At 44.6% G+C, this 12725-nt stretch overlaps 1 protein-coding gene across 4 annotated transcripts in view; it reads right to left on the bottom strand.

Annotated features, from left to right (window-relative positions):
- The window catches only part of NLK (nemo like kinase), a 156285-nt gene extending 154609 nt beyond the window's left edge, over positions 1 to 1676 (bottom strand). For all 4 annotated transcript variants that reach the window (XR_010024606.1, XR_010024607.1, XM_063110630.1 and 1 more), the window contains exon 1: positions 80 to 1676. Coding sequence is in view for 2 of the 4 variants with exons in the window: in XM_063110630.1 (XP_062966700.1) it covers positions 80 to 537 (458 nt within the window). In the remaining 2 variants the exon portion in view is untranslated. The remainder of the gene's footprint in view (positions 1 to 79) is intronic.
- Between the last annotated feature and the right edge of the window lie 11049 nt (positions 1677 to 12725).

Genomic DNA, 12725 nt, shown 5'->3' with positions numbered 1-12725 from the left:
AAAACCATAGGGGATGTCACGCCCAATCACGACCATGATGAGAAACCACAAGAAGTTGTGTTTTTCTTTTGATACTCACCAGACAACACCAAAGGCTCCATATCCAATAGGTCTATCCGGCTCAATATCCAGCTGTTGTTGTGGATGATGCGAGTGCTGATGATGGTGCGCCTTAACTGTAGCAGCTGCGGCAGCCTGTACCTGAGCTGGGGCTGCTGCAGCTGGTCCAGGAGCCTGACCCGGTGCCGGTGATGGGAAATATGGCTGTTGTTGCCCAGGGTTTAACATGGCTGCAGCTGCGGCCGCTGCTGCGGCCGCCGCAGCCGCCGAAGAGGTATGCTGTTGTACAGGATGTACAGCAGCAGCCGACCCCGGATGAAGATGGTGTTGAGGGTGGTGGTGGTGGTGAAGGTGAGGAGGAGGGAGGTGTGGAAGGTGGTGATGATGGTGGTGGTGGTGACCTGCTGCTGCTGCAGATGTACCGCCATTGTAAGCCGCCATCATTTTTGCGTTGGCTCTTGCGCCACAAAGAGACATTCAAAAAATGCCCTTTGATTGGAAAGCAAACTGGGTCAAGCTGTCATTTGGCCATTTAAAAATGAAGAAAAACCACTCACTCCACCTCAAAAAACATAGAGCGTAACTGGCTTTATGTCTTCATCAGTCAATCCAAACAAGTTAGAGGATCTTGGTGTTTAATTTGGGGGTGAGTGTGTGTGGAAGGGTGTGGGTTGCCCAAAGGAAAAAAGAAAAAAAAAGAAAAAAGAAAAAAGAAAAAAAAAAAAAAGAAAGAAAAAAGAAAAGAAAAAGGAAAAAAGGCCCCCCCTTCCCCCCAGGATTCCTGCCACAAGTGGGTACTAAAACTCCATTCTTAATTTGGGGGTGGTTCCAACTTTGAATGTGGGAATAAAGGCCAAACCTCCCGACCCCCTGAACTCCACACACGAAAAGGATCAGGTAACACACCACCCTTGGAATCTTGTAAGAGGGTTGACTCATCTACCCCTTCCATTCCCACATCCTTTTCTAAACACCTACCACCTCCTCAAAAACACAATTTTAAAAAATTCCTAAATTAAAAAGATGGGGGGAAATTTCCAGGGAAACCTGCTTCCAGCTTCCCCCCCGCCTCGAGCTCTCAGGCCTTCCTACATCTCCCCCTACTCCTAGTCAGGTCGACCTGATTGGAGGGGGCGGGGGGTACTAAACTTTGCTGGGCAGAATGAGCCAGAGAAGGAGGTTGGAGGGACAGAGTGAGGAGAGGAGGCGACAGGCAGGACAGAGAGGAGAAAGAGAACCGGGGCAAAAGTGAAGGTAAGGAGGTGCAGGGAGGAATGAAAGAGAGGCGGGCAGCACTCGGATGCCCAAACAGAGGGAACCGCCCCAGGAGAAGGTTAGGGTCCCGGGGCCAAAGAACAGGAGCCCCGGGAGGAGGGCAGGGTACGGTCGGAAGCGGGCTGACTCCTGCCCCCGCCACCGGCTGCTTCTGCTGAGAAGGGTTGGGGGGGAGAGCGGGTGGGTCCCCCCGCGCGACGGCCCCCGCAGGGCTCAAGGCTGCTCCGTCTCCCCCCCTCCCCCCCACCCGGCTTCCGTCCCCGCGGCCGCTTTCTCTTCAGCCACCGCGGCCGCTTTCTCCTCAGCCTCCGCCTCCTCAGCCGCCGGTGCCGCCGCGGCCGGACTCACCTCCCCTAGCAAAGCCGGATAGAGCGGAGCCAGCAGCGGACACGCGCAACCAGCCGCCGAGGCCCCGCCCCCGCCTCGCACTGACCGGCTGCCTTAGCCAATACACGCCCACCTGTCCTCGTCCTCTTCCAATCCTGGGCCGGGAGCTTCAGACGGGCGCACTGTTTGACCAGTGGCAACAAGGTGTGGGTCTCCTGGGGAAATCCCGCCCCCGATACGGGATGAGCATATAGTAAGACCAATCAAAGGGCACAGTTTGGCCTGACCGACAAGGCTGAAAGCCAATTAAAAACTAAAGATCTCCGTGACATTTTCTTTCGCCTCTCGCCTCTTTTCTTTTTCTTCTTTTATTTTTTTGGCAGGAGCAGGAAGCTGCGTGCTAATCCCGCCTGCAAAAGCTGGAAGAGAGGGGCGGAATGAAATAACCAATCATGAGCCAGGGACAAAGAACAGAGCCACCAATCCTTGGGTTGAAGATGAAGTGGGATGGAACTGGAGCCAGATAGACACTTGACTTGACAAATGGAAAGAAAGATTGATCTAGGTTCCACCCTTCAGATCTCCTATAGGGCAGGATTGTGGAGAACTTGCTGTCATATAGGAGACGACCTCTTCAAGGGGCGGGGCAAAGTGAAAGGGGTGTGGTCTTTAAAGGGGCGGAACCTAGAAGAAGGAGGCGGAGTCCAAATTACCATTGGTCCATTGGCAGGAGTTATCAACTACCCCTTTTAGGGCGTAAGGTGTGAAAGATAGAGAAAAAAGGGATGTCGAACTTCAGAAACTCAAGGTTCAAGGTTACTCAACAAGAAGACAGTCACAGAAGAAACTCAGTAGACTGACAGTTCATAGCCTATGGCTGGTCCTCCATGGTTACTCCTGATCTTGGCAAAAAGAAGTTATCTTCAGCATTCAGAACTTCCTCTCAACAGACGATAAAGCTGTTGATACAAGTTAAAACAAAAAAGTAAAGTTAACCACAAAAATAGTAATTTTCTCCCATATTTTCTAATCAAGTAAGTTCCGGTCATTGACATACTACTAAAATAACATCTTTCTTTCACATTACTTCACTTATCTGAATTTATTCTTCTTTTAGAATAAGCTTACAGAATCTCATCCTTACTAAAACTTTACTCAGAAGCCCGGAGGACAGCTTTGATTCCTCCTTTGCCTGTCCACTTGTCCCCTTCCAATTAATCAACAAGTCTTAAACACTTTTAAGCATCCCCCGGGACCTCCCCTTCTCTCCAGTCATCACAGCATTATCCGGATTTACAGCTCTAGCATTTTTATCGCATCTCCCTGCTAACTCTTCTTATCCATCCTCTGTGGGGGCATAGAAAACTTTAAAAAATACAAGTCTGACCATGCCCCTACCCTTGAATAAAGTCAAGAAGCCTAAACAGCTTGGTATGATCGTGTTCCTGCCTACTTCAAGGGATTTATCTCTCGAGATTTCTTTTTTTTATTTATTTTTTCTTTTTGGTGGCTAGCCGGTAAGGGGATCTGAACCTCTGACTTTGAGGTTATTTATAAACCTGGGCTATAATCCAGGGGAGATCCGAACCTGTGGCCTTGGTGTTATCAGTACCACACTCTCCCAAATGAGCCATGGGCCGGCCAGTTATACTCAAGGGTCTTATCTCACCTCCACCCTCTACACTTCAAATACTCTGAATTTCTTTCCATTCCTCAAATGCTTTGTTGCCTCTGAGCCTTCATGTATATCTTTAGCCCCAAACACTTCTAACCCACCCTTCACTCCTCTAATTCATCTTTCAGGTCTTTGTGTAAATTTCACTTTTTCATTTCTGGAAAGCTTTCAATAACCCTGTTCTAGAGTATGTGTGTCTGTTATGTATCTCCATGGCACTGCCTCCTTCACAGCATTGAGAACTTTATAGTTTAGTTACTTTTTGAGTTTGACCAGGACAGAGAGCTTGTTTGTCTCACTCAGTGTTGTATGCTCTGTTCTTAGGACAGTGCCTGAAAAAGGTGACAACACTACATATTTGCATCAGTTACTGAGCGCATAAGTACAAAACCAAGCTCTGCCATTTACTAGCTCTATGACTTACGCAGTTTAGCTAACCTTTGTAAGTCTCAGCTGCCTCAAATGAAATACTACACGCCTCATAAAGTTGATATCAGGATTAAATGAAGTTGATTCATTTAAAAATACTTGGCAAATATTAAAGTTGAATATACGTTTATTCTTCTCTACCCTCACCCTCACATAATATTTGGGATGCTTTTCAATTTTCCAATGCACATTCTTAGACACGTTGCTTCTTAGAAATGAAAATTCTCTGGTTCTACCCCAGACCTTTGGAATCAGAATGTGGGTAGTGGGGTGGGGGGCAAGAATCTGTTTAACAAGCCCTCCATGTGATACTTACACAAAATAAAGTTTGAGATGCACTGGTCTAGAGGAAAGGGGGTTAATTTTTTAAACTTCGCTTACTTTTCTGCACCTAGTATAGTACCTGGCACATAGAAAATACTCAATATGTTTAAAGAATAAATTAATCTAAATAGAAATGATTGCACATTAAGAGTTACTTATTCCTTTCACAAACATTTATTGAGTAATTACATCTAGCACAGTGCTAGCTTCAGCTATGGGGGAGGAGAGACCCATGTGTTAAAGTCTCTGCTCACCAGGAGCTCTAATTCTCTCTGGAGCAGGAATTTTCAAAATGGTGTGTGCACACTCCAGGCGGTACACAAAGTGACCCATTAGCCTCCTGGAAGATAATTGTACAACTTCTATTTATTTTTTATTTTATCTTTTAAAATGTCCACTTTTTCAGTGTTTTATAATGTACATAATGTTACAGAGTATATTACAGAGTAGTGTATATAATATACAGAGTAGCGTATGATAGGTTTTGAACATAACCAGCGCCATTTACTAGCTGTGTGACCTTGGGCAAGTTCCTTAACCTATCTTAGTGTGAAGTTCCTTGCCTGTAAAGTAGAGAGGATCCCTGACTTCTCCAGTTGTGATGATTCAAAAGGACGATCCATGGAAATCATGTAGCCCGGGGCCTGCTGGCTCCTCATCAGTGGCAGTAAGTGGAGTAGTTAGGATTACAATCCAAGACAGTGTCCCAAGTGTCAGATGAGAAATCATCAGTTCATGTCCCCAGCATTTCATCCACATGGGGTTAAAGCACCCCTTAAACACATCACCAGACAGCACAATTTCCGGCCCTTTCCATTCTGTTCCATTTTCAGGAGCTGAGCATGATGAACAAGAAGTCGGAAGTGACTCAGCAGGATAACACTTAGAGCCTAAAAAAGCAAGCAGGACATCAGAATGCATAAGCAGGAATATAATGTGCAGGAAGTGGGAGGTGATCTTCCCTTACTTCCAAGAACTGGCTCGCCCTATGAGTTGTCTGCAGAGACTTTGTTAGAACTCAAGCCAGGCCCAGAGGGATTAAAAGACTACAAAGGCAGAACCTCACATTCAAAAGTGCTGTGTGCTCAATGCATGTTATCTCATGTGATAAATCATCAATACTTCCCATTTTGTGAGTGAAGAAACAGATTCAGGAAGCCAATGTAACTTATTAAACCTCACACAGCTAGTGAGTGACAGAGCTGGGACTGGCTGGCTCCACAGTGCCTGTTCTTCCCACTGAACCCCATGGCCAGGAAGCGATGCTATGGAGTAAGGGAGTACAGGGAAGAAAAGGCAGAAAATTCTTCCACTTGCAAGCCTGGCAGCAAGGACCTCCTTTACTTGGTGTGTGGTACCTTTTCAACATTTTTTGCCCAAAACCCACAGCAGCAGGCAGATAGGATCACCTCTGACCTTTCAGCACACACACACCCTTGTGGGTCCTACTTCCTCTGTGTCCTGACTCCTCCTTGCAGGCCTGGCTTATCCTTTTACCTCTTCTACCCAAGTTCTACTAATTTTTTTCTTTCTTTTTTGTTTTAGTTTTTGTTTGGATGCTGGCGGGTACGGGGATCCAAACCCTTGATCCCGGTGTTGTAACACCACGCTCTAACCAACCAAGATAACCGGCCAGCCCTACTCATTCTTCAAGGCTCTGCTCTTAGAGTCTCAGATCTTTCGTGATGCCTTTCTCTGATGCTGAGCCTTTGGGATCTCTCCCTTCCCCGAAGAACTTAGACATTCAATGTCTGCAACATTTGTTTGAAACAGGTGATGCTGTGGAAAACTTCCTAACTGTGTGATCTTGGATACTTAACACTTTTGAGCTTCTATTTCATCTGTGTGATGGGGGCAGTAACACCTATTTTGAAGTAGAAAGTGACACTGAAGAATTAAATAAGGTCATGTACTACTGTATGAAATATCTAGCACAATGCCTGACACAGAGTAGCCACTCAATACAGGTAGTTTCCTTCTGCATTTCTACCCATTGCTTACTTGTCAATCACCCCTCCTCCCCGCCCTGTGTCTCCACTTCTGGTACTCTTCTGTTTGGGGAGTTGGTTGAGGGGATGAGATGTGATACTTAAAACTTAGTAAATTGTAAAATGCTTCTCTTATGTCCCCTCGTACATTTTTCTGACCTCCTTCAGGCCCTCTATCAGCCTTGTGACCGGGCAGAAAGCTGTCAGTGCCAAAGTAAAGCTGGAGGCTCGATATGAGAGAGTGTGAGCAAGGCTGCAAACCTCTGCATTTTTTGAGGCATTTGGGAGTGCTGTAGGACAAAGGGCAAGTCCAGGATCAGCAACAGGGAGGCATAACAAGAGAAGCCAGACAGGACGGTGGAAGAATCAGTCAGTGGCAGAGGGCACAAAACAATTTCAGGAGTGAATTGCAACTAAGATAGAGATGGTTCATGGCAACAAGCTGGGACCTGGTGGAAGCCAGACACATCTAAGAATATGTGCTGCCTGGGTCTTCTTCCCCCACAGCTGGGCCTCCACGCACCTCAACACACAGACTCCAAGCCTCATGAGAGTTCCCTGTGGATGTATCTGAGGACACTGGCCTCATCGTACCCATTTCCATCTTTCAGCCCCCAGGTGGGCTATCTATACCAGCTCCAAACCCCAAGACCAAACATTAGCCCTGACACATGTTGTTGGCCATGTGAGTCAGGCCATGTCCCAAACTACTTTCTTTCTTCCCAGACGAATCAGAGATGAACGTTTTATCTTACAGTTAGTTAAAAAAAAAAAAAAAGTTTAAAAATAGATTATAAAGTTGTTATGCTTAACATTTGTAGGTTCCCTTTATTACTTTGACTTCTTAATAAATGAAAATATAACTCCCATGCATTGGACATAGCAATAAAATGAGAGATGTTTTATAATGTTATACAGGAAATGTCCTGTGGATTCATTTTCAGCCTGGACTCCAAACACAAGATACTTTTCATCAAAAGGGCAATAATGAGCCATCCACAAAACTTCCACATATCTACCCCAATACATCAAGTTACAGAGCTGCAGCTTTAAATAGCTATACCTAGGGCCGGCTTGTGGCTCACTCAGGAGAGTGCGGTGCTGATAGCACCAAGGCCGCGGGTTAGGATCCTACACAGGGATGGCCGGTTGGCTCAGTGGCTGAGTGTGGTGCTGACACCACCAAGCTAAGGGTTAAGATCCCCTTACAGGTCATCTTTATGTTAAAATAAATAAATATATAAAACATTAGTAGCTATACCTAGAGTGAGCAGATGAAATCAAGTTCTCCAAGACTCCACCTATGTGTAGGCAAAGACTAAGACAGGGGTGGTTCCCAGACCTTGCTGCACATTGGAATCACCTGGGGATCTTTAAAAATATCGATGTCTGAATTCAGTGGTATGCTGGTAAATGTTTAACAATCAGCTGTTTAGAAAGAAAAAAGAAAGCCCTGATTTGTAGACAATATCCATGGTATAAAAACTTCCACTATGGTTGATTACAAGCTAACAGTATGACATCACTGAAGGTAGAGGGGAAGAAGTGCACATAGTAGGCTCTCCGGAGCCAGGTGGCAGCTGGCTTCAGCACACCACTGCCTGGTGGCCTCCTCTCCCCATGTAATAGGTATGGGATGTGACCTGGGCACCGGTATTTTTAAAAGCTCCCCAGTAGATTCTAATGTGCAGCAAAATTGGGAACTACTGGGCTGAGGGGCCTCATAATAAAGTCCAAGAAGCAAGAATCAGGCCACTTGATTGCTTTCCAGTGATAGCTGGGTTGTCATATTTGCCTCCTGGAGTCAGTGCATTTTCTCCCCCTAGCAAGCCTCGGTAGGAAACTAAATCATCAGCAGAAGATTGCTTGGTAAGCATGGTCTCAGCATGGGGGGTAGAGTGAGGTGGGCATGTGGAGGGGAGGCTGGTGGGAGATCCAAGAGCCAGGGTCATTGTGTCAATGTAATTGTCGACTGGAAATTCCTGGGGGTGCTGGAAACACTGATAAATTTCTGCTCCAGGACACCCCTCCAGGGATGTCATTATCCTTCTACTAAAACTGTCTTTATTCTGACTGGGTGGCAAGCACTTAATTTGCTTAATTCTTAATCAGTATACCTTCAGCTCTGCTGACAGAGCTCTAGTTATTTGGTTGAAGTGTATCTAAGTCTCTGCAGGGGAGGTGGGGGAGGAATAACTTTTTCTTCCACAGATGGCTGGCCAGAGCCCCACCTTTTGGTTCCCACAGCCCCTCTGCTTACTTCTGTTGAAGTATTTGTCACATGGCCTTGCAGATGTTTACTTGTCTGTCGCCTTTGATACTCTGGGAGCTCCCCGAGGGTGGGGATTGGGCTCCTATTTTGCTCTGCATCCCCAGTGACCAGAGTTAGTTCTTAAGCTAAAGTAAACTGAGCACTTCCGTCACATTATAAAGTATTTTAAACTTATTTTTTTAAATACAAGTAATTCATGAATAGATTCTTGATTTTAAAAATTCAAAGTTTACTGTTTAAGCAAAAATCTCCCTAACCCTCTCATCAAGTCCTACTTTCCTCAGCAGTAACCACTATTGTCAGTTAAGTACGCATCCCAGCTGGACCATTTTATGTGCATTTTACACACACACACACAAACACTCACACATGTAGGACATATGGTTTTATTTTCTGTGTTTTTAAAATACATGCTAGGGTTGGCTGGTTAGCTCACTTGGTTAGAGAGTGGTGCTGATAACACCAGGTTCAAGGGTTCAGATCTCTGTACCGGCCAGCCATCATAAAATAAGTAAATGAGTAAATAAGTACATGCTATTATACTACACATATAGCTCTACGATATGCTTTTTTACTTAATATGTTATGGTGATCTTTTCATAATAATCTATTTATTAATCTGCTTTGTTCTTTCAAGGTGCTGGATTCAAAAGGAGACCTTGAGACAGGATTCAAGTGCAATTACTCTATGTGGTACGTGATCCCAGAAAATACTAGTAGAAGAATGGGAAAATGAGACAAGGAAGGGAAGAAAGACAATAAAGGGTGTGTTATCATCAACACTGTAGCTAACCAGAGCTCAGTTCTACTGGACGACTCTGGGAGCTGATGTACTACACGATTGTGGGACCCTTCTACCTAAAGAGAGCTGGAGTATTTATCCATCCACTCCCATCTGCCACTGATTTGGAGATGCTTCAGAGGGGCATTAATTCCCCGATCCTTTTGGCCTGCCATCCACCTGAGCAGAGACGGCTCTGGTGGCCAGAAAAAGCCTTCAGTCAAGGAGATGCAGGTGCTAGCAGTTGGAAGTCTGTCAGCATACATATGTAGACATGGCAAACCCCAGGCCATGTGGGTGGGGCACTGCCAGGGTCTGCTATAGAAAGAATGTGCCTTGCTTCATCAAATTATTTCCCATTTAAGCTGCTGACATATTTTAGTTTTTACAAACAAGTTTTTGGCAAATGTTCCCATCCATGCCTACTTATGCACACATGCAAATATTTCTTTAGGATAGATGCCCGTAAGTGGATCTACCCATTACACAATGTTTTCTCTCTAATTTTGCTCTCTTGGGTTGGGCTGGATGCCTTCACTGTGACCTCTGAACTGCCAGAATGTGGACATCCTCTCTTCCTCAACCCTTCAATCTTGCCCTTTCAGGAAGTCTTCCAGGACTGAAGAGATGTATGGGATTCCCGTGGCCTTGTGTATTCTCTCCACAGGCTCTCCTTGTGATTTTACCTTGTCTTCTGCCTTCGAAATCTGTTGCCGCTGGTATATTCAGATTATAAGTAGTACTCCAGTAATGAAAATCGAATTTTGGAGCAACGGGTTTCTTCTTCTCAGTCAAATATGAGGGGTCTTCAAAAAGTTCATGGAAAGATTCATATTATCATTTAATTCCATTTTTCCACAAACTTTTTGAAGTACCCTTGTATTTACCTACCAAGGCCATCATTTCCAAATAAAGAGCACATGTTCACACCGAACTGAGACTGTATCTATGTAATCTTTTTTTTTCTTTTGGCAGCTGGACGGTACAGAGATTAAACCTGAACATTGGAGTTATCTGCACTGTGTTCTCACCAACTGAGCTAAACAGCCAGCTCTGTGTAATCCTATTCATACAGTTGCTAGTACAAGGACACAACTACGAATTGATAAGAATTTTCAATTCAAAATTTTATTTTTATTTCTTTTATTTATTTATTTTTTTTGTGGCTAGCCAATATGGGGATCTGAACCCGTGACCTTGGTGTTAGAAGGCTACATTCTAACCAACTGAGCTAACTAGCCAGCCCCTTATTTTTATTTCTTAAATCAACTTTATTGACCTGTAATTTACAGCCACATTCAGTAAGTTTTGACAAACATATATACTCATGTAATAACTACCCTATCCTTGTACATTTCTATCCTTGTCTCTTCTGGTCAATCCCTCCCATCCTCCACCACAGGTTATCACGTATTTGCTTCCCATTACTATAGTTTTGCCTGTTCTAGAATTTCATATACAGCAAATGAAATTATGCAGTATGTGCTCTCATTTAAGGCTTCTTTCATTCAGAATGTTTTTGAGATTCACCTGTGTTGTTATGTGTATCAGTAAATCTTTCCTTTCTATTGCTGAGTGGTATTCCACTGTATAGATAAATTCGTTTATTCATCCATCAGTTGATGGCCATTGGGATTATGTCCAGTTTTTGGTGATTATGAATACAGCTGCTGTAAACATGCATGTACAGGTTTTTGTGTGGACATATGTTTTCATTTCTCTTGAGTAAAGACCCAAAAATAGGATTGCTGTATCATAATATAAACCTTACAAGACACAGCTGATCTATTTCCTAAAGTGATTGTATCACTTTACATTCCCAACAGCAATGTCTGAGTTCTAGTTCTCACCCTCACCAACACTTGGGACTGTAGTCTTTTTAATTTTAGGCTTTCTAGTGGGTATGTAGTGGTGTAGTGGTATGACTTTGTGTTTTTAATTTGTATTTCTCCTATTACTTATGATGATAAACATAATTTTCATGTTCTCCTTGGTCATTTGTATACCTTCTTTCATGAAGTGCCCATTCAAATATTTTGCCCTTTTCAAAAAATTTAGTGTATGTGTTCTTTATACTGTCTGTATACGAGTCCTTTGTCAGATATAAATATTGTGAATATTTTCTCCCCTTCTATGGGTTGCGTTTTCATTCTTTTAACTATGTCTTCTGGAGAGTAGTAGTTTTAAATTTTGATAAAGTACAATTTATTAATTTTTAATTTTATTGCTAGTGGGTTTTTTAAATTTTTTACTGACTCGAAATTGATTACACAGATTTTTAGGGCTCAACATTGACATATGTTGATCAAATCAATATTACTAGCATATATATTGTTACAAATCATACTTATTCTTTATGCTCCTTGTCCGATCTCTCCCCATCCCCTTCTTCTTCCCCCCTTCCCCCTCTAATTACCCTAGATTTCTTCTCTCCTTCTGAAAGAGTAATGGTTATTCTGCTGATTTGTTGCCTAGATGATCTGTCCAATGCTGAGAGGGGTGTTCAGGTCCCCCAATACTATCATAGAGCAGATGTTGCTTCTGTCACTCTGGGATGGGCTTTGTGGAGAGAGACATCCTCTTCTTTTCTTTGGTCTCTGCTGGTGACTCTCCTTGTGTCAATGTACTCCAGTGGCTGGCGGACCATCTACATGGTGGTTGTGGCATCTAGCCCCTTTTGCGGCAGCCATGGTTATTGTGGTGGCTGTAGTGGGCCACATACATGGAGGTGATGTTTTTGGCATGCTTCTTGGTGCTGGCATTGTGCTTGGTTGTGGCAGGGAGGTCCGGTCCCCGGATCCCTGCCTCGGGTCCCCAAGCAGGCCCCGAGGAGCTGGTGGTGTGCCTGAGCTTGAACTAATTTTTTGTCCTTTGCTTACTTCTGAAGCAGGGGAACTTCCTGTAGGGACCGGTACTTGAGCTCTGTGGTTGAGCCAAATTGCTGCCTTGCTGCCTTGCTGCTGCTTCCTAGGGAAGGCTTTTTGTGCAGCTCAGGTTATAATGGTTGACTTTATAGGTACTTCCTGCTCTCCAGAGACCCAGTGCAATGGGTTGTGTAGAAACTCTGATCTGGGCGTGAGTCTTTTCATCAAACTGCACTCCATGCAATTCTATATTCCTGACCAGTCTCCCTTGAGTGGTCCTATGCTGATTGGGGGGCAGATCAGCTGTCCTTGCTGTGCCCCAGTGTCCCCCCGGTGGGCCCGTCTCCTGCACCAACCTTGCTGCAAACACATCCTGTGGGATGGCTGTGCATTGGTCCCTTGCAATGACTCACTGGCCTCTGAATGGCTCCCCTTTTTCAGCTGTTCTGGTTCCTCGCTCCTGCGTGGGTCCATGGGAACCCTGTTAATGGTCTTGCTGTCCTGGGGGCCAGCAAGGCCCTCTTCTTCGCTGCCACCTCCAAGCAACTTCATCAGAAGGGCACAGCTTTGGCTTTTTCCGGCTCCTGCTCCATGTGCTCAGCAGCTCCAACCTTAAAGCAGCCACAGCATGAAAAGGTCTAAGCCATCTTGACTGGAAGCACTAGTGGTTTTATGTCCTAAGAAATCTTTGCCTACCCTAAGGTCATAAGGATTTTTTCTTATATTTTTA

This window comes from Cynocephalus volans, chromosome 10, assembly GCF_027409185.1.
Source record: "Cynocephalus volans isolate mCynVol1 chromosome 10, mCynVol1.pri, whole genome shotgun sequence".
Classification (NCBI taxonomy): domain Eukaryota; kingdom Metazoa; phylum Chordata; class Mammalia; order Dermoptera; family Cynocephalidae; genus Cynocephalus; species Cynocephalus volans.
The sequence above is the reverse complement of the archived record's forward strand: the minus strand, read 5'-3'. Positions and strand labels throughout refer to the sequence as shown.